Raw genomic sequence first — 22640 nt, forward strand, 5'->3', positions numbered from 1 at the left:
GGCTTCCTTCCAAAGACTGGCCTGTGGGAGCAGCACCCTGGATGTGGGAGATGCACAGATGGGCCTCCTGTTTCCCGTGGCTTTTCTCTCGGTCCTGGAGCCTGCCACGTGGGGGCCCTAGTGAGCTGGGCTGGGACGTGGCTCTGCCTGGGTCACCTCCAGGTGGTGCTGTTGTTCCAGAGTGGCATTGGCAGGAGCTGGACTGGGGTGAGCCTGGTCTGCTACTCTACACTCCAGTGGGAGAGCCCAGGCCCGCCAGCCCCAGGAGCACTGGCTGAGGCCCAGGAACTCGAAGCTCTCTTCTGTGGAGGATTGGGAGACCTCTGCAGTCTGCCCCCTGGGGTCAGAGTCAGGTTTTTGTCTGTGAGCTTTTCCCCTTGAATTATTAAGAGTTACGCAGGGGCTGGCTTGCTGGCTCAACTAATTCTCCACCGCCAAATGCCGACATCCCATTCGGGCGCTGGTTTGTGTTCTGACTGCTCCACTTCCCATCCAGCTCCCTGCTTGTGGCCTGGGAAAGCAATTAAGGATGGCCCAAAGCCTTGGGACCCTGCACCCCTATGGGACATCCAGAAGAAACTCCGAGCTTTGGATCAGCTCAGCTCCAACCGTTACTGGAAGTGAACCAGTGGATGGAAGAAATAAGTCTTGCGGGGGGGGGGGGGAATGTACAGATCGTCTACCCACTGGCTCCCTCCACAGATGGCTGCCATGGACAGGCCAGCAAGGAGCCTGGAAGTCCATCGGGGATCTCCCACTGTGGTGGCAAGAGCCCAAGGACTTGCTCGGGTCTGACTTTCTCGGTTGTGTTAGCAAGGGGCTGGTTCAGAAGCAGCAGCCCAAGCGCCACTTACCAAGCAGCTGCTTAACCCACTGCTCTGCAACACCGAATTTGAAGAGTTCACTGCTTGCAGCAGCTGCTTGTCTTGGGGCATTCTGCACAGGGGAGGTGGCTGGAACTGGGGAAGACTTCCTCATTCACTGGCCAAGCCCTGAAAGATGCTGAGGTCAGCAGTGTGCTCAACTTCTGCCTCACATTTGCATAAGCCTGGGGCCTGGCTCCACCTCTCCGCCAACCCCCCATCCTCCCAGCTCTTCCCTGCAGCCACCAATCCACCATCCACAGCTGAGAGCCCACAGGCAGGCCTTGCTCCTCTGCTGGAGCAGGAAGGCCAGAAGGCCAGCTAGACCCTCTCACTCTGCTGCCAGAGGAGGTGTCCGCTTGGAAGCTTGGAGGCCAAGGAAGGGGCCGGAAGTTTGAGTGGCTGAGCTCATTTCTCTGTTACCTGGTTAGCTCTGGTGTTGTCAAGCTTGGAAATTAAGGCTCTACTGGAGATTAGATGGGCAACAGCAAGCTTCCTGCAGCGGGGACCTTGCTCCAGGGCCTCTGGCAAATGAGGGACGCCTGGGGCTGGCCTCTAGGCTTGCTGAGGTGGCAGGGGCAGGCTGTGAAGGCCAACAGGGCAGGGGGATTTCTCTGGTTAGGGCTGAAGTCGCCTCCCCCGCCAGGGCAGGCCCACTCCCAGGAGCAGGGGGCATTGTTGGGTGCTGGGCGCACTGACCCCTCTTGTTTCGCTCACTTCCTGTAGCAGCGGGACCAGAAGCAGCGGCCCATGGAGCCGCCATACACCATGCTTGCAGTGTGCTTCCGGTCCCTGCCTCCCGCCCTGGGGAGGGGCAAGCACACTGTGCTGGTGATAAGGCAACTCCCCACAGGCCTGGTGGCAAAAAGAGGAAAGGCCTGCCAGCTGCAGGTGCAGAGCCCGAGGCCCAGGCCGCTGTCCCCACCTGCCACCCGGCCTTTGCAGGCAAGGTAAGCTCTGACCAACAACTAGGACCCCGGGCCCTGCCTTGTTCGCTTGCACTGCACACCCCTCTCCCCCGCCCACCCCAGTGTACTATGGCTGCTTTGAGATGTCTGGCTCCCACCATGGGTTGGGACTGGGCTCACACACCCATGCAGTCAGTGGGCAGCTGGGGTCAAGACCTGCAGCCTTGCAAGCGTGGAGTGGGTTGGACAACGTGGTCTGCAAGGGCCCTTCCGGCTCCGCCCGCTGGGGCCTCCGTGCCTGTGTGTCCCACTACCGCCGGTGTGTGGCCCCCCGCCCAGCTTGCCTCCTTCTGCCCCAGTGCAGGAGCAAGCCGCAGCCATGGCGGGGATGCAGACGGCCTCTGGGGACTACATCGACTCCTCCTGGGAGCTGCGGGTGTTCGTGGGCCAGGAGGACCCCGAGGCTGAGACGGTGACCCTGCGCGTCACCGGGGAGTCGCACATCGGCGGGGTGATCCTCAAGATCGTGGAGGCGATCAGTGAGTACCGGGCACCCCACAACACCCACCCCAGGACACCCCTTGGTGGCCGCCAGCAGGACCCCAGGCGCTTCCGGGCCGGCCCACCTAGTCACTGTGACTCAGACCCTGGCTGCATCAGGCAGCTCCCACACGTTTCCTCAGCTTCCCCTCCTGTCCTCCCTCCTCCTCTTCCCCAGCAGCCCCCTTTGCCTGCCCCAGCTGGGTCTGCTGAGGCCCAGGCTTGAGGTGCAGGCTGGGGTGCCCCGCAATCCCTTGTCTATCACTGTTGGGGGGTGCCTTGCCTGGGCCAAGTAGAGGGGGAGCCCTGAATTCTAGGGGAGGTGTGGGGGGCTCCTGGGGCTCAGTCTGGTGCTAGGGCCCTGCCCCCACAGGAAGTTACACAGCCTCCTGTGGTATCAGCCTCGGGGCCAAGGATGTGCATGCTGGGCACGGCCTGTCTTCCTGGCAGGCGGCGAATCCCCCTTGCAGGGGGTGCGATAACCAGAGCCGGAAGGCAGGCCCACAGGAGCCTGAGAGTGGGGAGGCGTGTTGGGCCAGCACCCCCAGTCTGCAGCCTGGGAAGAGGCCCAAGCAGATAAGGGTGCCTCCAGAGGCCACAGGAAAGCGGAAGCAGGACGAAAGGTCCCTGGAGACATCTGTGGCAGCCAGGGCCCGGCAGGTGTGTAGGCCTCGTCCTGGCCACAGCCAGCCTGCGGTGGGGTGCCAGACCTGGAGGTAGCATCAGACACCAAGGCAGACAGGCCATGGCTCCAGCACCGGGGAGGCCGGGCGAGTCTCTGCAGCCTGAGCCCCCTGGCTGCCCACGCTCAGTCACTCCTGAGGGCATGAGAGGCCGGCCTGGGCTTCCCCACAGTGGGGGGCTCCCGGCCAGGATGGGATGGAAACAGGGAAGGCCGAGAGGGGGAAGTGGGCAGCACGAGGCCCAGGGCAGAGACAGAGGTCAGCTAGTGGACAGCTGAGTGGGAGGGGCTGCAGGCTGTCCCTGGAGCAGCGTGGCTTGCCTGTGGGCTTGGTACTTGAGCTTCTGCAAGGGTATGGAGAGGAGGCTGGGCGTCCCCTGTGCCCTGTCCAGTGATGAATCCACATCCGCGCTCTCCGGTGAGGGTTCCTCGGCAGGGCAGAGCCTGTGGGCTTGGCCATAGAGGGGCAGGGGCTTGGCACGCTGGGTAAGGCACGGCACGGGGCTCCCACATCTCATAGCGCAGTGTCTGGTCCGAGTCTCAGCTCTGTCTCCAGTCCGGCTTCCCGCCATTGTGTGCCCTGGGATGCTTCAGTCCATTTTGGTCCCTGCCACCTGCGTGCTCCCGACTCCTAACACAGCCCCACCTGCTTCGGGCCCTTGGGGAGCAAAGCAGCTCATGGTCAGTCGCTCTTTTTGCCATTTCAACTGGCCGGTTTTCTGAGAAGCTTCGAGAAGAGTGGGTGTTGGGGCACAGCAGGTTAAGCTGCTGCTGGTGGGTGTTCCTGTCACCTATCAGAGTTCCTGCTTCCACTTTCTTTCCTTTTTTTTTTTTTTTAAAGATTTATTTATCTATTTTATTGGAAAGGCAGATACACAGAAAGGAGGAGAGACAGAGAGGAAGATCTTCTGTCCGATGATTCACTCCCCAAGTGAGCGCAACGGCCGATGCTATGCCAATCCGAAGCCAGGAGCTTCTTCCGGGTCCCCCACGCGGGTGCAGTGTCCCAAAGCTTTGGGCCGTCCTCGACTGCTTTCCCGGGCCACAGGCAGGGAGCTGGAAGGGAAGCGGGGCTGCCGGGATTAGAACCAGTGCCCATATGGGATCCCGGGTGTGCAAGGCGAGGACCTTAACCACTGCGCCACTGCGCCAGGCCCAGCTTTCACTTTCAAATCCAGCTCCCTTTGAGCTCGTACCCTGGGGAGCTGCAGGTGATGGCTCACATATTTGAGTCCCTTCTACCCATGTGGTAGACCCGGGTTCGATTCCAGGCTGCTGGCTTTCAATGTGTTGCTGACATTTGAAGGAGATCCTTTCTCTCTCTCTGCTCTGCCTTTCAAATAAATAAAAGCAAAGAAACATTTCTTCGAGTTCATGGAAATTGGAATTTGTTTTGGTGAAGAAAATCCCGTGTAGTTGTTGGATGATATTTGCTCGGCGAACTTTTTGAAGATGCCTTGCACAGTCGCCTCACGTATCCCTCAGAGACAATGCGCGGAGCAGGTGCTGGCAGGCCCAATCCCAGGCTCTGAGCACAGGCAGCAAGCAGTTGGGGTCTGCACCTGCCTGAGCCTCTGGGGGCTGCAAGGCGGGGGGCTGCTGAGCGTGCACACGCCCACGCCTGGGAGCCTGCGCACGCCCACGCCTGGCCTCATCCACGCAGATCGCAAACAGGACTGGTCAGATCACGCCCTCTGGTGGGAGCAGAAGAGGCAGTGGCTGCTGCAGACGCACTGGACGCTGGACAAGTACGGGGTCCTGGCAGACGCCCGCCTCTTCTTCGGGCCCCAGCACCGGCCGGTCCTGCTGCGGCTGCCCAACCGCCGCGCGCTGCGCCTCCGCACCAGCTTCTCGCAGCCCCTCTTTCAGGCCGTGGCCGCCATCTGCCGCCTCCTCAGTGAGTGACCCCAGGGACAGGGCACCCCACCCCGCTGCACCTCGGGGAAGGCGGCACGAGGGGCGTTCTCCCCGCTGAGGCCCAGTTCCCCGACAGGCATCCGGCACCCGGAGGAGCTGTCGCTGCTACGGGCTCCCGAGAGGAAAGAGAAGAAAAAGAAAGAGAAGGAGACGGAGGAGGAGGTGTACGACCTCACTCGAGTTGTCCTGGCTGGCGGTGAGCAGGGTGGGCGCTGCAGAGTGGGCCGGCCAGGGCCGAGCGCGGCTGGGTGGGGGCGTCCACGCTGACCTCTCCGCCCCCACCCTGTGCCTTTCAGGAGTGGCGCCGGCGCGGTTCCGGGGGATGCCGGCACACTTCTCCGACAGCGCGCAGACGGAGGCCTGCTACCGCATGCTGAGCCGGCCACAGCCGCCTCCGGACCCGCTGCTGCTGCAGCGCCAGCCCAGATCCAGCTCCCTGCTGGACAAGACCCAGCTGCACAGCAGGTGCGTCCCCGCTCGCTCCTGCCTCCAGGCCTTCCCCACTCACACACCCCGCTTGGAGCATCCCTGACCCTGGCCTCTGTGCGGCAGGTGGCTGGACTCATCGCGGTGCCTCATGCAGCAGGGCATCAAGGCGGAGGACACGCTCTGGCTGCGCTTCAAGTATTACAGCTTCTTTGACCTGGACCCCAAGGTGCGCCACGGCAGCCTGGAGCTGCCCGGGGTCTGGAGCCAGGGTGGGGGCAGTCACCACGTTGCTCTGTCCTTTCCGGCTTGTTGATGGACACCCTGGAGAGTAGTGGGCTCAGGTGCACACTCGGGGAGAGGTGGGAGACAGCTCGGGAGGCTCCCTGTAGGTGGCGGGAGACGGGGGTCAGCACTTGGAGTTGCAGAGCTGGGACCCCCATAGCGCCTTCTACCCACAGAGACCCACAGCCACAAGCCTGCCTCTGGAGCTCCCAGGCTATGCTTGCCATGCTGTGGGCTCTGCCAGCACTCCCCAGCTCTCACCTTCCGGGGCTCCCCCATGCTCCACTCTGCCTTCTGACAATGGCCAGTGTCTAGAAACCTGGTTACATCTGCAGCCCAGACACTTCTCATGCCTCCTGTGGCACTCTTCCCACACTGGATATATTTGTTATTGTATCTGTTGCGATCTCCCAACCCCTGGCTCACTTCCCCTAAATGCCTGCATCAGCCAGGGCTGGGTCAGGCTGGAACCAGGAACAAGGTGGCGGGGGCCCAAGCGTTCGGGCCAGCCTCCACTGCCTGCTGGGCACTCTAGCAGGGAGCTAGAACAGACAGGGAGGAGCCAGGATCAGAACCAGGATGTGGGTGTGCCTAGCAGCGTCTTTGCTACTGCGCTAAATGCCTGCCCTGGGATGGGGTCCCCAAAACCCCACGGGTTCCTTGATCAGTCCCCTTCCCTCCCCATCAAAAGCATTCTGGATCCTTCTCTGGCTCTCCATTGGTCCTCTCTTGGGCAAAAATCCGCATCAGCCTTTCTGATCCACGTCCTCATCCATCCCTTTGGGGCCAGTGGGCTTTGCCCAGGAGTGTCAGCCCAGCCCTCACCCTCAGCCCTGGCCTGGGTCTTGCCCCTCTGCTTCATAGCCGCTGGCCCAGGACACTGCACTGTCCCCCATGCTCCCATTCTCCCGGCCCAGCTCCTTCCTCCTCCTCCTCCCTCATCACTTCCCTTCCTTGGCACCCCTTTCTCTTCCCACCTGCTCGGGGACTGAGCACTTTTAGGATCCCATTGTCTGCTCTGTGTGGGCTGCTCAGTGCTATGGTTTTCTCTCTGACGCATGCGTCTGAGATTTGAGCACCCAACCAGGGTGGCTACCTAGTCACCCTTGCCCGTGAAGCCCCCTCCGTGCCCTGCACTTTACTGCCCCCCTTGACGTCTGTGCCCTCCCTACCCTCCCTGCTGTCCCTCACAGGCGCTGGCTTTGTTCCCGGGGTGACAGCTTTCTTGAGAAAGCTCACCCCGCCCACAGCACACGCCTGTTTGCAATGCCCAGCTCGGGGCCACGTGTGTTTCGGGTTGTGCAAGCGTCACTGGGAAGCAAGCTTGAGGACATCAGTCTCACCCCAAAGAAAACCCCCACGCCCTGCTGCAGTCACTCCCCACCCACCCCAGCCACCCTACACTAGCTTCGGTCTCTGCAGTTGTGTCCACACTGGCTGTGCCCCACTGGTTGTGGTGCTTACACAATTCCTGCCCTTTTCTGGCTATTTCCTGTCGCTAGGCACAATAATTCACATATATATATATTTATATATATATATATAAAATATAACATAAAAGGCTTACATTGAAAATTTAATAGGCGAGGGCTTGGTGCTGTAGCCTAGTGGCTAAAGTCATCTCCTTATGTGCCTGGGATCCCATATGGGCACTGGTTTCTTTTCTTTTCTTTTTTTTTTAATTCTTTTATTTTGATAATCTTTACATAGTTGATTAGGGCACAAAGGGTCAAGGGCTACAGGAAAGTGGGTAAGACCATTGTTTCCATATTAATATTATTATTATTTTGTTCTGTATCTGTATCTGGGGTAAGGGGAGAGAGAAAAGGAGAAGCCCCACCCAGCCTCCCACCCATCCCAGGTTCCCGATGTGGGGCACGCTCCGAGGGTCTTGCTCAAGCAGTTTTGATAGTTCAACAATTCTGAATTGCTGCCAATCTCGTCATTCCAAACATAATGAAATCTCTTCAGAATCCACTGGCTGACATGGTCTCTTCATGGTTGGGGTTCTGAGTCCAGTAGTTCATTTGGGGGGCTCCTCAAAGAAACTTCGTCTGAGGTGATCCCAGACCTGATTCTTTTTTTTTTTTTTAAGATTTATTTATTTATTGGAAAGTCAGATATACAGAGAGCAGGAGAGACAGAGAGGAAGATCTTCCGTCCAATGATTCACTCCCCAAGTGACCGCAACTGCCAGTGCTGTGCCAGTCCGAAGCCAGGATCCAGGAGCTTCTTCTGGGTCTCCCACGCGGGTGTAGGGTCCTAAGGCTTTGGGCCGTCCTCGACGGCTTTCCCAGGCCACAAGCAGGGAGCTGGATGGGAAGTGGAGCTGCCGGGATTAGAACCGGCGTCCATATGGGATCCTGGTGCTTTCAAGGCGAGGACTTTAGCTGCCAGGCTACGTCGCTGAGCCCCAGACCTGATTCTTGCGTGTGCTTGCCAGTACAGGGCCCGGCACAGTCTGTCGCCCCAATCAGCCGGTGGTTGCATTTGCTGGGTCACTTGTGTTTCCAGCCCTGCTTCCACACAAACCAGTGAGTGTTCCAGCCAAGCCTGATTCTGCCCAGCACACACTTGCCCTCTCGCAAACCAGTGGGAGCTGCAGCCTGGTCAGGCCGACTCCCAGTAACCCCCCCCCAGGCCCGCCCTCCACGCTGGTTCCCGTATGTACAGTATGTACAGTAGACTTGTCTCATCTGTCCCACATCCCATTCAGTTTTTATACATGTCAATGACATTGTTCATCCCAACCAGCTCTACTTTCCAGCCCGCACACGGATCCATTCTGTCTAGCCATGCCTGCCCCAGCCCTGGTTTTCATGAGAGTGGTAGCCCAAGAGGGAGGTACCCACTTATACCCTACTGAGCCACTCCTAGATCTTGCTCTCCACAGGTGGTTCTGCAGTTTGACTTGACAGAATTAGCCCCCAGTGCCAGCCTCTGCCAGCTGATGCTGCGGCAAAGGCCAGCCAACCCTTACCCACTCTGATTTATGCTTGCACCAGTAAGAGCAGTCAGCCCAGCCTGGCTTTTCCCTGCTTTAACTCACATGAGGCCCACAGGTGTTGCAGCCTGCCCGGTCTGGTCTGCCCCCATCCCAACTCACACTGTCCAGTGGGAGTGGCGGTCCATATGGGCACTGGTTCTAATCTAATCCTGGTGGCCCCACTTTCCCATCCAGCTCCCTGCTTGTGGCCTGAGAAAGCAGTCGAGGATGGCCCAAAGCCTTGGGACCCTGCATCCACATGGGAGACCCAGAAGAAGTTTCTGGCTCCTGGCTTTGGATCAGCTCAGCTCTGGCTGTTGCGGCCATTTGGGGTGCAAATCCATAGTTGGAAGATCTTCTTCTCTGTCTCTCCTCCTCTCTGTATATCTGACTTTGCAATAAAAATAAATAAATCTTAAAAAAAGAAACTTTTTAAAAAATGTAATAGGCAGAGCTAGAGAGAGAGAGCTCTTCCATCCACTGTTGACTCTCCAAATGGCCGCAACAGCTAGACCTGGGCTGAGGACTAGAGCCAGGAACCCCGTGTTCCACATGAGCATGGGGGACCAGACCCTTTGGGCCTTCTGCTTTCCCAAGCACATGAGCAGGGAGCTGGCTTGCTCGTGGAAGCAGCTGGGGCTATGGTGTTGGTATGCTGGTGTCGTGGGAAGCCTGGCCCCACCGCCTGTGCTCCTAGGAGGACGTTCGGAACCCGTGGCAGGCCTTTCCCGAGTGTGCCCACTTCCTGTGCTCTGGCCCTGTGTGCAGCGCCATGCTGCCAGCTGGGCGTGTGCCCTGTCTGGCTGATGGACCCTCTGGTAGCTCTGGGCGTGCTGACCTGTCCGCAATAAGAGCTTAAACCCTTTGTTCGTGTGAGTTTTTTGTTTGTTTAAAAAATATTTATTTTTATTGGAAAGTCAGATTTACAGAGAGAAGGGGAGACAGACAGATCTCCCATCTGCTGGCTCAACTCCCCAAGTGACCGCAATGGCCAGAGCTGAGCTGATCTAAAGCCAAGAGTCAGGAGTTTCTTCTGGGTCTCCCACATGGGTGCAGGGTCCCAAGGCTTTGGGCCTTCCTCCACTGCTTTCCCGGGCCACAAGCAGGGAGCTGGATGGGAAGTGGGGCCACTAGGATTAGATTAGAACCAGTGCTGATACGGGAACCCCAGTGCTTGCAAGGTGAAGACTTTAGCCACTAGGCTACTGCACCAGGCTCAAGAAAAAAAAATTTTTACCTGCTAGTTCATAACCCAAATGGTCAAACAGACAGAGCTGAGCTAACCTGAAGCCAGGAGCCAGGAGTTTCTTCCGGGTTTCCCAAGTGAGTACCGGGTCCCAGCTCCTTCCTTCAGAGTCACCAGTCAAATACTCCAAGATGGGCCTTGCCTGCCCCAGTTCTTTCTTTTTCACATTTTCCGTAGCTTTTCCAGTGACAGTTTCCACAGCCATTTCCTTTGCCTGTGCAGCTTTCTGTTCCTTTCTGAACATCAGTGGACACGCTCAGAGTGGCCGAAGGCAGACTTGCCCGTTGGTTCCACCTTGTGTGTTGCAAGGTCTGTTTCTATGGGCCATTTTGTCTCGTCACCTGCGTTGGGTTTCTTGCTTGTTCTGCCACCTCCTGTTTTTTTTTTTTTTTTAAGATTTATTTTATTTTTATTGGAAAGTTAGATATACAGAGAGGAGGAGGGACAAAGATCTTCTGTCCATTGATGGACTCCCCATTTGGCCGCAACAGCCAGAGCTGAGCTGATCAGAAGCCAGGAACTTCTTGCAGGTCTCCCATGCAGGTGCAGGGTCCCAAGGCTTTGGGCCGTCCTGGACTGCTTTCCCAGGCTATAGGCAGGGAGCTGGTTGGGAAGTGGAGCTGCCAGGATTAGAACCAGCGCCCCTATGGGATCCCAGCACGTTCAAGGCAAGGACTTTAGCTGCTAGGCTACCGTCCCAGACCCTGGAAATAGCATCTAAAAAACCACTGCAGGCACCCACTGCGGGCTCCTGCGCTTCCTTCCTGTGCAGCCCTCCGCTGCTTGCTGAGTCCCGCATTTGTGGGTCCCTGGGCCTGGGCTGCAGCTGGGAGCCCCTCTCCAGCAGGGGGCGCAGGGGAGGCGGTCTCCGCGCTGGTTCCCTGGTCCCTCTGCTGTGATGGTTGCCACAGCAGCCTGGGGCGCATGAGAGGCGCGGGTCCCTGTCCCGCGGGTCTCAGCTCCCATCGCCGCCCCCTCGCTTTCCCTGGCATGCGCACACATCTCCCTGCGCGTTTCTCATCAGGTGGTTTGCAGTCCACATACGTGGTCATGGCAGTGAGCAGGAGGCCCTGTAAGTCCCGCTTTCTCGGGGAAACCGGAGAGCCGTGCTCGAGTCTGCTCTCGGACCCTGCCGAGTTGCCGTGTTCGATTGCTTGCTGGTGCCAGAGGTTTTCTGGTCATGATCTGTGTGACTGTCTGGCCGCTGGGCGTCTGCACGGTGATGGGTGGGGCCGTTCCTTCCCCAGGCACCCCCACCCCAGTGGTGGGGTGGCACCAGGCTATCCGTCCCAGCCATGTCCTTCGTGGCTCGTGGATGGCTTGCCATCGGGACCATGGCGAGGTGGTTGTCCCTGGGCTTGCCGTTCCTCGGTAATTCGCTTGGTCCCTGGGTTTTTGGAAGGTTGTTGACCGCTGCCTCCCTCCTCTGAGGAGCACAGTTTGCACGGCTCCTCTGACAGGGCAGGGAGGTGTGAGTGTCATCAGGTCCTGAGTGTCCGTGGAGGCAGTGGCGCTGCGCTCGGTCCTGAGAACCTTACTGACGGGAGAGCTGTGGTTGGCCATGGTCTGCGCCTTCTGGAGATGCCTTCGCGCCCTCGGGTGCCGCTGTGGCCCACGAGAAGTCAGCTGTCATTTTTTCTGCTAGTCCTTCCGGTGATACTTTGTTTTTGTTTTTGTTTTTTTTTAAGACTTATTTATTTTTATTACAAAGTCAGATATACAGAGAGGAAGGTCTTCCGACCGGTGATTCACTCCTCAAGTGAGCGCAACGGCCGGTACTGCGCTGATCCGAAGTTGGGAACCTCCAGGACCCTCTTCCGGGTCTCCCACGCGGGTGCAGGGTCCCAAGGCTTTGGGCCGTCCTCGACTGCTTTCCCGGGCCACAGGCAGGGAGCTGGATGGGAAATGGAGCTGCCGGGATTAGAACCGGCGCCCATATGGGATCCTGGCGCGTTCAAGGCGAGGACTTTAGCCACTAGGCCACGCCGCTGGGCCCAAATCTTCTTCATTTTTCAACTCTATCTTTTTGTTCTATTTTGTGGAGAGTGCCCTGACTTAGCTTCAAAATCATCTGCTGAATGTGGAAATTCTACTGCTGTGTTAAAGTAAGTCTGCCAGGACCCGGCGGTGTGGCCTGGCAGCTAAAGTCCTCACCTTGAGAGCACTGGGATCCCATATAGGTGCTGGTTCTAATCCCGGCACCCCACTCTTCATGCGGCTCCCTGCCTGTGGCCTGGGAAAGCAGTGGGGGACAGCACAAAGCCTTGGGACCCTGCATCCCAACCGTGTGGGAGACCCGGAGGAAGTTCCTGGCTCCTGGCTTCAGATTGGCTCAGCTCTGGCCATTGTGGTCACTTGGGGGGTGAGACATCGAATGGAGAATCTTCCTCTCTATCTCTCCTCTCTCTCTGTCTCCCTCTATATATATCTGACTTTGAAATAAAAATAAATTAATCTTAAAAGTAAGCCAGCTAAATCTTTAAAGTTTTTTTCTTTTGTTTTGTTTTTGAAGAGTTATAGAAAGATTTTCTATCCTCTGGTTCACTCCCCAGATGGCTGTGACATCTGGGGCTGGGTTGTGCCAAACCCAAACACCAGGAGCTTCTTCTGGATGTCCCATGTGTGTAAGGCTGAATGCCAGGTGCCAACCAGGATGGTTTTCCCAGGGCATCATCAAGGAGTGGTGTCAGAAGTGGAGCTGCTGGGACATGGACTGGCACCCATTCTTAGATATCTGTGATGTACTTGGTGGCTTTACCTGCTATGTAACAATGCCAGCTGCTTAGATTTTTTTTTTCAGTTTCATTTTTTTATTTATTTGGAAGGAAGAGCTATAGAGAGGAGGAGAAATGAAAGAAACCTCTCTCTTCCACTGGTTCACTCTCCAAATGACTGCAATGTGCAAAGTAAAGCCTGGCTGCAGCTGGAGCCAGGCGCTCCTTCCAGGCCTCCCCTGTGGGCGCAGGCCTGCCTTCCCAGGCACATGGGCGGGAGCTGGGAGCCAGGCACTCCTTCCAGGCCTCCCCTGTGGGCGCAGGCCTGCCTTCCCAGGCACATGGGCGGGAGCTGGGAGCCAGGCACTCCTTCCAGGCCTCCCGCGTGGGCACAGGCCCGCCTTCCCAGGCACATGGGCAGGAAGCTGGATCAGAAGCAGAGCAGCAGCCATATGGGATGCCGTTGCTGCAGGTGGAGGCTTAACACGCCCCACGACACCAGCCAAGCAACTGTATTTTCAAGTTCTCAGAGGGTTTGTTTTATGTGTGTTTTGCTTAAACAGACAAAAAAAAAAGGGAGCCACCCAGTCTAAACTCTTTTGCACCCAGTTCCTGCACGCCCTGTTTATTGGATTCACGCAGGTTGCCTGTACCTGGAGCAAACGCTCTTGTTTCTGTCCGGCATCTCGTTGCGTCCACGTGCCACTGCTGGCTTCTCCCTCCTGCTGCTGGCAGGCATTGTGCAGTGTGGGATCTGGGCAACAGAGACGGGATGAACTTTGCCAGGCGTGCCTACTGGTGCACGCACAGCTGCAGTGCTGTGTTCTTTTTATGCAAGAGAATTACACGATTTTTTTTTTTTTTGGTAAGATGCGTTTATTTATTTTGGAAGCCAGAGTTTACAGAATGAGATGGAGACACAGAACAGAGAGGGCTCTCTGCTGCTTCACTCCTTCAAATGGCAGCACTGTGCCAAGCCAAAGCCAGCAGCTAGGAATTACAGTCAGGTCAGGTCTCCCACCTGGGTGCTGGGACCCAAGGACATGGCCATCCTCGCTTGTCTTCCCAGGTACCAGCAGGATGCTGGGTTGGAATTAAAACAGCTGGGCCTCGTCCAGCACGCGTACACTGTGGGTGGTGCTCCTGTGCTGCAGTGCCGGCTCCTATCCCTGTCGTGTCCAGGGGCAGGCATTGGCTCCAGTGGTTCCTGCCCCCGGGACATCTGCATCCCACAGCAGAGTCCGTGGATTTGAGTCGCAGCCACTTGGGATCCAGCTCCCTTCCACTGCACCCTGGGAGGCAGGCATGATGATGCCAGGACCTGCGCCCCCACCAGCCACACATATTGAGTTTGGGCTGCTAACTTCCGTCTGGCCTAACCCAGACTGTTGTGGGCAAAATCTCTCTCTCTCCCTCCCTCTTTCTACTTCTCTTTCAAACAAACTAAAAACAAAACAAAACATTCTATGACCCATTGAAAAATTTTTTTTCTGCTCCACAATTGCAAAGGTAGATTTCTGTTTTTCTGTGAAAGCTGCATTTATGTTTTTGTAAAGATTTGTTCATCTTGGGCCCAGTGCAATGATTCGATTGGCTAATCCTCCCCCTTGAAGCACCAGTATCCCATATAAGCACCAGTTCATGTCCCGATGGCTCCACATCCCGTCCAGCTCCCTGCTTGTGGCCTGGGAAAGCAGCAGAGGACTGCCGTGCTTAAACGTGCATGAGTGGATGTACAGTCTGTCTGGAACTGAAATTAGACTGTAGAATGAGGAAGGACTGGGGACATGTGGATACCCCACGGCCCCGTGACTCATGTTGCAGGGACCTGATATGGAACAGCTGGGACTTGAACCAGCATCCATATGAGAGGCTGGTTTCACAGCCAGTGGCTTTACTTAGTCCACTACTGTGCTGCCCCCTCCAACTCCCTTCCAATTTGCCCTTTTCAGCACAGCACCCCACACTTGGCTGGGCCTGGGAACGGGTGCTGGGGTCCCTCTGAGTCAGCATTTCCCTCGCGTTCTGCCAGTGCCACTTCCTGACAGCTGGCTGCCAGGTTGGGGAGGGACCTGCTCCTTTTGTGTCCTTGCCACCATCTTCACACAGGGCCGGGTTCGGAGTCTGTAGCCTGGAAGCGTGTGTTTAAGCCCGGTTGTTCCCTCCCCTGCCATGGCCCACTCTCTGTCCTTCACAGCTCCTCTTTGCTGCCCGTGCTGTGAGTTCTGTTCAGGCCCCCATAGCTACTGAGACCCCTCCCTCTGGAATCTTCTTCCTTCTCTCCGCCTTTCTGTCATGTTGCTGCCTAGCATGTCACTTCCTCCAGGAAGCCTCCCATCGACCCATTCTTTTGTCACTCCTCACACTGTGACATCCTTGATTGTGGCAGCAACATACACAATAGTTCTGTCCCACTCGGAGCCCACCCTCTGCATTGAATGGCTGTCTGGGTCTCCCCTTGCAAGCTGGCACACATGAAATATTGGCACAACCAAGTTTGGGTGGGGGGATGGATGGAAAGCTAGCAGTTTGGGCATAGAGCCTGCTGCCCACGTGGAGCCACGGCCAGCAGGGGTGGAACAGGGGTGTTTGGGACGCTGGCATCTCACCAGCCTGGCTGCCCTGCAGACAGACCCGGTGCGGCTGACCCAGCTGTACGAGCAGGCCCGCTGGGACCTGATGCTGGAAGAGATCGACTGCACCGAGGAGGAGATGATGGTGTTTGCCGCTCTGCAGGTGCCAGGCTCCCCAGGGGGCAGGGAACCCCATCTCCTGGGAGGCCCAGCAGGAGGGCCCTGGGAAGGGGGCGGGGGCAGGCAGGGCAGGTGTCTCAGCCTTCCCCTGCCATGCTCACCCACCTGCAGTACCACATCAACAAGCTGTCCCAGAGTGGGGAGACAGGTGAGCCTGGGGGCCCAGACCCCGGGCTGGATGACCTGGACGCGGCCCTGGACAGGCTGGAGGTGAAGCTGGAGGGCTCGGCGCCCACAGACGTGCTGGTGAGGAGCGGTCCAGCCAGGCAGGGATCGGAGTCGGGGCGCGGGTCTCTGCTTTCTCTCTGACCCCTCCCTGTACCCCCAGGACAGCCTCACCACCATCCCCGAGCTGAAGGACCACCTCCGGATATTCCGGTGAGGGTGGGCTCCAAGCTGACCAGGAGGGTCTGGGCTGGAGCCAGGCAGTGAGGGGCCCAGGGAGGGGGAGGCAGTGGCCTGGCACAGATCACCCAGCCTACCCGCAGGCCCCGGAAGCTGACCCTGAAGGGCTACCGCCAGCACTGGGTGGTGTTCAAAGAAACCACGCTGTCCTACTACAAAAGCCAGGACGAGGCCCCCGGGGAGCCTGTGCAGCAACTTAACCTCAAGGGTGAGTGCTTGAGGTCGCCCTGCCACAGCCAGGCTCCTCCCAGGCCCCAGGTGGCTGCGTGGGGCTGCTGTCCACACAGGCAGCGCCCAGCCCACCCACTGTGCTTCTTGTAGGCTGTGAGGTCGTCCCCGATGTCAACGTCTCCGGCCAGAAGTTCTGCATCAAACTCCTGGTGCCTTCGCCTGAGGGCATGAGCGAGATCTACCTGCGCTGCCAGGACGTAAGAGAAGCTTGCTGAGGGTCTGCCTGGGGCAGGGGCCAGGCCGCAGCTGGCTGACCACTCTCTCTCTTTTCTTGTGCCTGACCCAGGAGCAGCAGTATGCCCGCTGGATGGCCGGCTGCCGGCTGGCCTCCAAGGGCCGCACCATGGCAGACAGCAGCTATGCCAGTGAGGTGCAAGCCATCCTGGCCTTCCTCAGCCTGCAGCGGACAGGAGCTGGGGGCTCGGGCAACCACGCGCAAGGCCCTGATGCCTCCACTGAGGGCCTCAACCCCTACGGCCTTGTTGCCCCACGCTTCCAGCGCAAGTTCAAGCCCAAGCAGGTGCCAGCAGAAGTGGGGGGATGGGGATAACCACAGCATATTTACCTGGTCACCCTTAACCCCTGGGTCAACACACAGCCTTCCCCGGGAGAGCCAGGTGCTTTTGCTCCCTCCCCCACCTGTGTCTCTGAGCCTGGTCCCCATCCGCATGTTGCCCCTCTGGGTGTGGCTCAACCTGTGTTGGCTTCAGTGCTCCAAGGTGGGCACTGCCCCTCCCCGAGGCTCACCTTCCTGTCTCCCTGACAGAAGCAAGCAGCAGGGAGGGGGGAGGAGGGTCAGGCACCCCCTCACCGGCGTGGCCCTTGCAGCTCACCCCACGGATCCTGGAAGCCCACCAGAACGTAGCCCAGCTCTCACTGACGGAGGCCCAGCTGCGCTTCATCCAAGCCTGGCAGTCGCTGCCCGACTTCGGCATCTCCTACTTCACTGTCAGGTGCGCTCTCCAGCCCTGCCCACTGAGCGGGTCTCTGCCCTCACCTGCCTGAGGACCCCCATCCTGTCCCCCTTGGGCAGGCAGCCTCCAGCAAAGAGATGGGCGGGAGGGGGCTCAGGCCAGGAAGGTGCAAGACAAGCCCCTATGCCAGCTCTGCCACCCACAACCCCCTCCTTGGGCCCCGCTGGGCTGGGCTGTAAGACAGGGCTAATGAAGACAAGCCCACAGAGCTGAGCGAGGCCACGTGTGAGGATGACTGTTCTCTAAAGGCATGGACTGCAGGCCTGCTGCCACTCCATGCACTTTCAACGATTGCACCCGCTAACTGCCATGTTCCGGATGAGCACCTTGAGGCCCTCCCGACTCACCCAGGGAGGCTGAGCCGTGGAGCTGGGATGCAGGCAGCCGCTCTGACTCACGACCCTTTAATTGCTGCCCATGGGCCCGTGCGAGGTGCAGTCCTTGCTAATGCTCTGTCTCCCCCTTGGGACCAGGTTCAAGGGCAGCAGGAAAGATGAGATCCTGGGCATCGCCAACAACCGCCTGATCCGGATCGACCTGGCTGTGGGCGACGTGGTCAAGACCTGGCGCTTCAGCAACATGCGGCAGTGGAATGTCAACTGGGACATCCGGCAGGTGCGTGCCCACAGCGAGGGTGGGGACAGGGGACGGGCTGCCTTGGCCCTCTGTCTCCATGCAGCCCCTCTGCCGGGTCCTCCCCGCAGGTGGCCATTGAATTTGACGAGCACATCAACGTGGCCTTCAGCTGTGTGTCGGCCAGCTGCCGCATCGTTCACGAGTACATCGGCGGCTACATCTTCCTGTCCACCCGGGAGCGAGCCCGTGGGGAGGAACTGGACGAGGAGCTTTTCCTGCAGCTCACTGGGGGTCACGAGGCCTTCTAAGAGCAGCCCGCCCCATCTCGCCTCCCACCCTGCTTGCCACCTGCCACGGCCACAGCCACAAACAGGCCCACACCCACTAGGAACCACTGTCTCACGCCTTCTGCAGGCACACGCTGAGCTGGGCACATTCACCAGCTGTCACTGGTTTGGGGCAGAACAGGGTTGGTGGGACCCCTTGCCTGCCATGCCCAGGCAGGCAGACTCTTCCTGGGCCCGAGGTCAGCTCCCTGGCCTCTGTGCCCTCATGTACACGCCAGAAGGACCTGATGCTATAGCGCAGGGATGAGGAAACAGGGTTCCCCACTGAAGGAGTTTTGTTACTTTTTAAAGTTTTGTTTTGATCAATAAATATTTTTATTGTCAGTATTGTTGTCCACCTGGTCACCCTTCTTACTCTGGGGCTGTTGCGGAGGGTGTGGGGTCTGTGTCCCCAGCCAAGGAGAGGGGCTTTCCTGCGGCAGAGACAACCATTAGTGAGAGCGAGGAAGACCTATGGCAACCCGGGCAGAGGGCTAGGAAAGGGTTCAGGACAGACAGGGACAGACTTTGGGGACCCAGAAGGGAAGTGGGGAGCCCTCACGGGTGGGGCGGAGCTGCCACGCCTCCTTGAAGTACTTGGGAAGCAGGAAGCCATTGGCGTTGCCCGGCGTCAGGATCACACCATTGGCGGAGCGGAAGAATCGGATCCCGTCTGCCGGTCAGAGAGAGCCAGGGCTAAGGACCCGGGTCCTCCTGAAGGCCTGGGGTGGCGGCCACACCCTCTGTGTCCATACGCACCTGCCAGAGCTCGGGGACCGTCAATAAACACAGCCACTTCACAGCTGAGCCGCATGCCTGCGAGGACAATGGCAGCTGCAGCCCAGGGCTCCTGGGTCATCAAACACAGGCACAGGAATGCCCAGCTGCTGCCCATACAGGACATGCAAGGCTGCTGGGCAGGGGAGAGGGCCTGGGGCACAGATAGGGTCTGAGTGACTGAGCACGCCTCGGGGAGCACTGACCACTGACAACACCGGGGTCCCCAGGCAATCCTGAGGCCAGGTGGATGTGTGTCCTTCCCCGGCAGGACAGCCCTTGCAGCAGGATGGATGGCCAGTGCTTCCAGAAAGTTCCATGGACCAGCACCTGGGGCAGGGTCTGCGGTGTCTCCAGAGGCGTTAGCTCTAACTCTGGTACCTGAGATGGGCAGCAGTAAAGAAACGCCCCTGCCCCCCAAATGTCCCCAGGGGCTCCCCAACGTGGCGCCTGAGCCGCACCTGCAGTGAGTGGCCCTGATTGGCCCGGATGAGAGGACCACTCTTGGGGTCCCCTGGCTGCAGGGCGAAGCGCTGCTTCCCATTGGTGTCTACCACGCGCTGCACATCTTCAACCGAGAAGCCACGGAACTGTGTTAGCTGCAGGAGGGTGTCCAGCGGCACGAAGCCATCTGCCGGGGTGGGAGGTGCTTGGAAACTGGCCTTGCCCAGGTCTGGGCCAGTCACAGAGCGGGGAAGAGGTGGGTGGGATGGGGGAAGCCACAGGCAACAGAAGCAGTATGACCGAGCCTCAGTTCCCCCCAACTGACAGGGGAAGGGTATCTGCCCGGGCGGCCAGGGGCAGGGATGCTTGACACCACACCCAAGTCCTCCACTACTCCCCCCCAGGATGTGTCTATTGGACCAGCAGGGGTTGGCTAGGGCATCCTCAGGTCCAGCCCAGATGGACGCTTCTCCCAGTGGGCGTGACACAGGTCTTCTTGCCCTGGCAGAGGTGGGGCCATGGACAAGGGTGGGTAGGGGGGTTCACAGATCGGCTCACTGTGCTCCTCCTTGCTCCAGCTACCAAGACCCAAGACCCTCACTCACCAGGCCCCATGGGAAGCCCCAGCTTCAAGGCCCCATGGCGCAGGGCGTAGGACAAAGCCTTAGACAGCTGCACATCTCGGTCCTGGAAGAGCCCAGAGGTGGCCGCTCGTCTCCATGGCCACCCTGCCCTGCTGCCTGCCCAGAACACGGGGTGGCCCGTACAGCAGGAGTGCAGACAGAGGGGAATCCTCGTGGACTGCAGGCATGTTTAGACCCATAAGCCCCCTCCCCATCACCCAGACGTCAGGGGTCTCAGGGTCCCCAGGGTCTCCTCTGCTATCCTGCCAGGGCGGAGAGGGATGGGGCAGGGCTGGGCGGAGCGGGATGCGCACCTGTTCCCGGGGTCTGGGAGCCCTTCTACCCCGGGGCCCTGGAGCTTCCAGCCTCTTTCTTCCAGAGGAGTTCATGGCCAACAGCTGTGGGTAGCAGGGAGGCGGGGGGCTGCTTTAAGGACCCTCCCAGCCCCCTCTCGGGCCTCGGGATGTTAGTACTGAGGAGCTCAGCGTGCCTCGCCACCCGCAGTATCTGTGAGGGAAGCCAGCCTTGCCCGAGGTCACACTAGCAGTCATAAAGGCTGCAGGCTCGCAGATGTGCCCGCAAGGCAGGCCTGGCGCGCAGCAGAAGCCCAGGCGGGCCAACCGGGCGGAAGAGTCCAGGACCCAGGCCGCGACAGCGACGCGAGGGACGGGACTCCGAGACTCTCCAATGAGAAGCCGCGGGAGAAAGGGCGGGCACTTCCGCTTCGGAGAAGGGGTGGAACCTGCGGGAACAGTCGGCGGGTGAGTTCCGGTGCCAGGCGGGAGGCTGGAGGCGAGGGGGGCTGTCCCAGGGCAGGACCACGGGGTTCATGGGGCATGGCATTTGGGGGACCCAGGATGTCCACATGGTCGGTATGGCTGAGAGTCTTCTGACAGCAGGAGGCCCCGGGGCCAGCAGGGAACATAGGACACTAACTGGCCACGGAGTGGTCAGTGGGTGCAGGCGGGCTGGGTGCACCCCCAGGTGTGTAGCTCCAGCTCCTCTCCCCATTACAAGCCCTGCTGTGTCCTTCCCCAGAGCTGTCCCATCAAGACCATGGACCCCGAGGTGTCGCTGCTGCTTCAGTGTCCTGCAGGGGGGCTCACCCAGGAGCAGGTGCACGTGGAGCTGAGTCCAGCCCATGACCGTCGCCCCCTTCCAGCAGGCGACCAAGCCATTGCTGCTATCTGGGAGACACGGCTGCAGAGCCAGCCCTGGCTCTTCGATGCCCCCAAGTTCCGCCTGCACACTGCCACCCTGGTCCCTGCTGGCTCCCAGGGGCCCAAGCTGCTCCTACGCTTGGGCCTGACTTCCTACCGGGACTTCCTGGGCACCAACTGGGCCAGCTCAGCTGCCCAGTTGCGGCAGCAGGGCGCCGCTGACTGGGGGGACAAGCAAGCCTATCTGGCAGACCCACTGGGGGTGGGCGCTGCCCTGGTCACTGTTGATGACTGCCTGGTCTTCCTGCGCCGCTCACAGCAGGTAGCCGAGGCCCCTGGGCTGGTGGACGTGCCCGGTGGGCACCCTGAGCCTCAGGTGAGATACCCTCAGCTGGGCACAGAGAGCCGGGGGGGCGGGGCTGGAGCTCTGAACACCCCCAGCTTTGGTGCCCTTGTCCCTGGATGGCCCCTGCCCCCATGACAGTATGCCCCGAAACAGCCCTCTCCCTTTGGTGGGCTGGGTGCAGCTCCACGTGTACCTGCTCCCCACACTGCCCCTTGGCCTCCCTGGCCCTGGGCACACTGCTCTGTGCCCAGCCCAGGCTCTGCCCTTTGGGAGACCTGCCTGCAGGCTCAGCCGACACCTGTGAGGGTGAGAGATGACCAAGTGAAGATACCCCAGGCCTCATGGCTGGACCCACGACTGCCTCTGCAGGCGTTCAGGGGCAGCAAGTGGCAGTGGGATGGGGGGCAGGCAGGAGGAGCGGATAGGGGCTGAGCCTGACCCTCCACAGGCCCTGTGCCCCGGGGACAGTCCCCAGCATAAGGACCTCCCGGGAGAGCTGGTGGTACGCGAGCTGTTCTCCAGTGTCCTGCAGGAGATCTGCGATGAGGTGGGTGAGGAGGGCTGGGGAGCAGGGGGAAGGGAGAGGTCTGTGTTGGAGAGAGGGTCTGCCGCGCGTGGACCGGCCTTGAGGGTGGAGCTTAGATTGCTCTGGGCTTGTGACCTTTCACTCCCGTGTATCAGTGGAAGTGGTGTGGGGGGGTGACAATGTGTCAGTGCTCCCCAACTAGAGTCCTGGGATCTGGGGGTGCGATGGAGTGCGGGGGTACTGGCAGGGTGTGGCCACTAATAGGTGGGACCCCACTTTCCACCCTCACCCCAGGTGAACCTGCCACTGTCTACCCTGAGCCAGCCCCTGCTGCTGGGCATCGCTCGTAACGAGACCAGTGCTGGCAGGGCCAGTGCCGAGTTCTACGTCCAGTGAGTGGGCTCGCTCTGGGGGTACAGGGTTCCAGGGAGGTGTGGGGGTGGGGTCCCACCGGGATCGGGAACCCCCAGGCCACCACCACCCCGTGTCGGTGCAGGTGCAGTCTGACCTCAGAGCAGGTGCGGAAGCACTACCTAGGCGGGGGCCCCGAGGCCCACGAGTCTACAGGGATCATCTTTGTGGAGACACAGGTGCCTCGCCGGGGGTGGGGTGCTGGGCGTGGGGGGACCCCGGGGTGTCCGAGCCTTCTCCGCCGTCGCGGGGCTGCATATCCGCATCTGGCTGTGTCCTCCTCCAGAGTGTGTGGAGGCTGCGGGAGATGGAGCTGTGGGCCCAGCTCTGCCCCTCAGCCAAAGGCGCCATCCTGCTCTTCAACCGGTTCCGGGGGAGTCCCCAGCTCTGCCACCGCGGCTCGGAAGACAATAAAGGACTTTGTGCTTGAATTCTGTCGCGCATCTCCTCTGTCCCCCGGGCCTTCGTGGGGTGGGCGCCCAGCTCCAGGCCACGCCCACCCTGGACCTTGGCACCGGTGG

General features: G+C 59.6%; 3 protein-coding genes across 4 annotated transcripts; 2 read left to right on the forward strand and 1 right to left on the reverse strand.

Moving 5' to 3' along the window:
• The first annotated feature begins 1706 nt into the window (after window positions 1-1706).
• FERMT3 (FERM domain containing kindlin 3) lies at window positions 1707-18177 on the forward strand. The gene is made up of 15 exons (XM_040971112.1): window positions 1707-1813; window positions 2136-2310; window positions 4657-4890; window positions 4987-5106; window positions 5207-5375; window positions 5463-5565; window positions 15196-15303; window positions 15432-15566; window positions 15649-15698; window positions 15809-15933; window positions 16047-16153; window positions 16243-16476; window positions 16785-16909; window positions 17404-17545; window positions 17635-18177. The coding sequence occupies exons 2-15, from the start codon at window positions 2151-2153 to the stop codon at window positions 17812-17814; spliced, it is 1992 nt and encodes a 663-aa protein (XP_040827046.1). The 5' UTR covers window positions 1707-1813; window positions 2136-2150; the 3' UTR covers window positions 17815-18177.
• TRPT1 (tRNA phosphotransferase 1) lies at window positions 18172-20281 on the reverse strand. 2 transcript variants are annotated; one of them, XM_040971114.1, is made up of 7 exons: window positions 19991-20281; window positions 19659-19740; window positions 19071-19240; window positions 18816-18990; window positions 18592-18648; window positions 18395-18505; window positions 18172-18266 (listed from the first exon to the last, which is right to left on the reverse strand). In XM_040971114.1, exons 1-7 carry the CDS (start codon window positions 20063-20065, stop codon window positions 18205-18207), a joined length of 732 nt encoding a protein of 243 aa, XP_040827048.1. In that variant the 5' UTR covers window positions 20066-20281; the 3' UTR covers window positions 18172-18204. The 2 variants fall into 2 exon arrangements, with proteins under 2 accessions (XP_040827048.1, XP_040827050.1); XM_040971116.1 differs by having other exon boundaries at window positions 19053-19240.
• A 209-nt stretch (window positions 20282-20490) lies between these two features.
• NUDT22 (nudix hydrolase 22) lies at window positions 20491-22550 on the forward strand. Its single transcript, XM_040971056.1, has 5 exons — window positions 20491-21212; window positions 21631-21729; window positions 22003-22100; window positions 22205-22298; window positions 22406-22550. Exons 1-5 carry the CDS (start codon window positions 20733-20735, stop codon window positions 22547-22549), a joined length of 915 nt encoding a protein of 304 aa, XP_040826990.1. The 5' UTR covers window positions 20491-20732; the 3' UTR covers window position 22550.
• The last annotated feature ends 90 nt before the right edge of the window (window positions 22551-22640 follow it).

This window comes from Ochotona curzoniae, unplaced genomic scaffold, assembly GCF_017591425.1.
Source record: "Ochotona curzoniae isolate NIBS_2020 unplaced genomic scaffold, NIBS_Ocur_1.0 scaffold_4937, whole genome shotgun sequence".
In the NCBI taxonomy this organism is placed as follows: Eukaryota; Metazoa; Chordata; class Mammalia; order Lagomorpha; family Ochotonidae; genus Ochotona; species Ochotona curzoniae.

Coding starts and splice junctions, on each gene's coding strand:
- NUDT22 (XM_040971056.1), top strand. CDS start 20,733: ATGGACCCCGAGGTGTCGCTGCTGCTTCAGTGTCCTGCAGGGGGGCTC. Junction 21,730..22,002: donor TGCAGGAGATCTGCGATGAG/GTGGGTGAGGAG, acceptor CCCTCACCCCAG/GTGAACCTGCCACTGTCTAC. Junction 22,299..22,405: donor TCATCTTTGTGGAGACACAG/GTGCCTCGCCGG, acceptor GTCCTCCTCCAG/AGTGTGTGGAGGCTGCGGGA.
- TRPT1 (XM_040971116.1), bottom strand. CDS start 20,065: ATGAACTCCTCTGGAAGAAAGAGGCTGGAAGCTCCAGGGCCCCGGGGT. Junction 18,506..18,591: donor CGGTCCCCGAGCTCTGGCAG/GTGCGTATGGAC, acceptor TCTGACCGGCAG/ACGGGATCCGATTCTTCCGC. Junction 18,267..18,394: donor GTGGCAGCTCCGCCCCACCC/GTGAGGGCTCCC, acceptor TCTCTGCCGCAG/GAAAGCCCCTCTCCTTGGCT.
- FERMT3 (XM_040971112.1), top strand. CDS start 2,151: ATGGCGGGGATGCAGACGGCCTCTGGGGACTACATCGACTCCTCCTGG. Junction 5,107..5,206: donor TCGAGTTGTCCTGGCTGGCG/GTGAGCAGGGTG, acceptor TGTGCCTTTCAG/GAGTGGCGCCGGCGCGGTTC. Junction 15,699..15,808: donor GACCACCTCCGGATATTCCG/GTGAGGGTGGGC, acceptor GCCTACCCGCAG/GCCCCGGAAGCTGACCCTGA.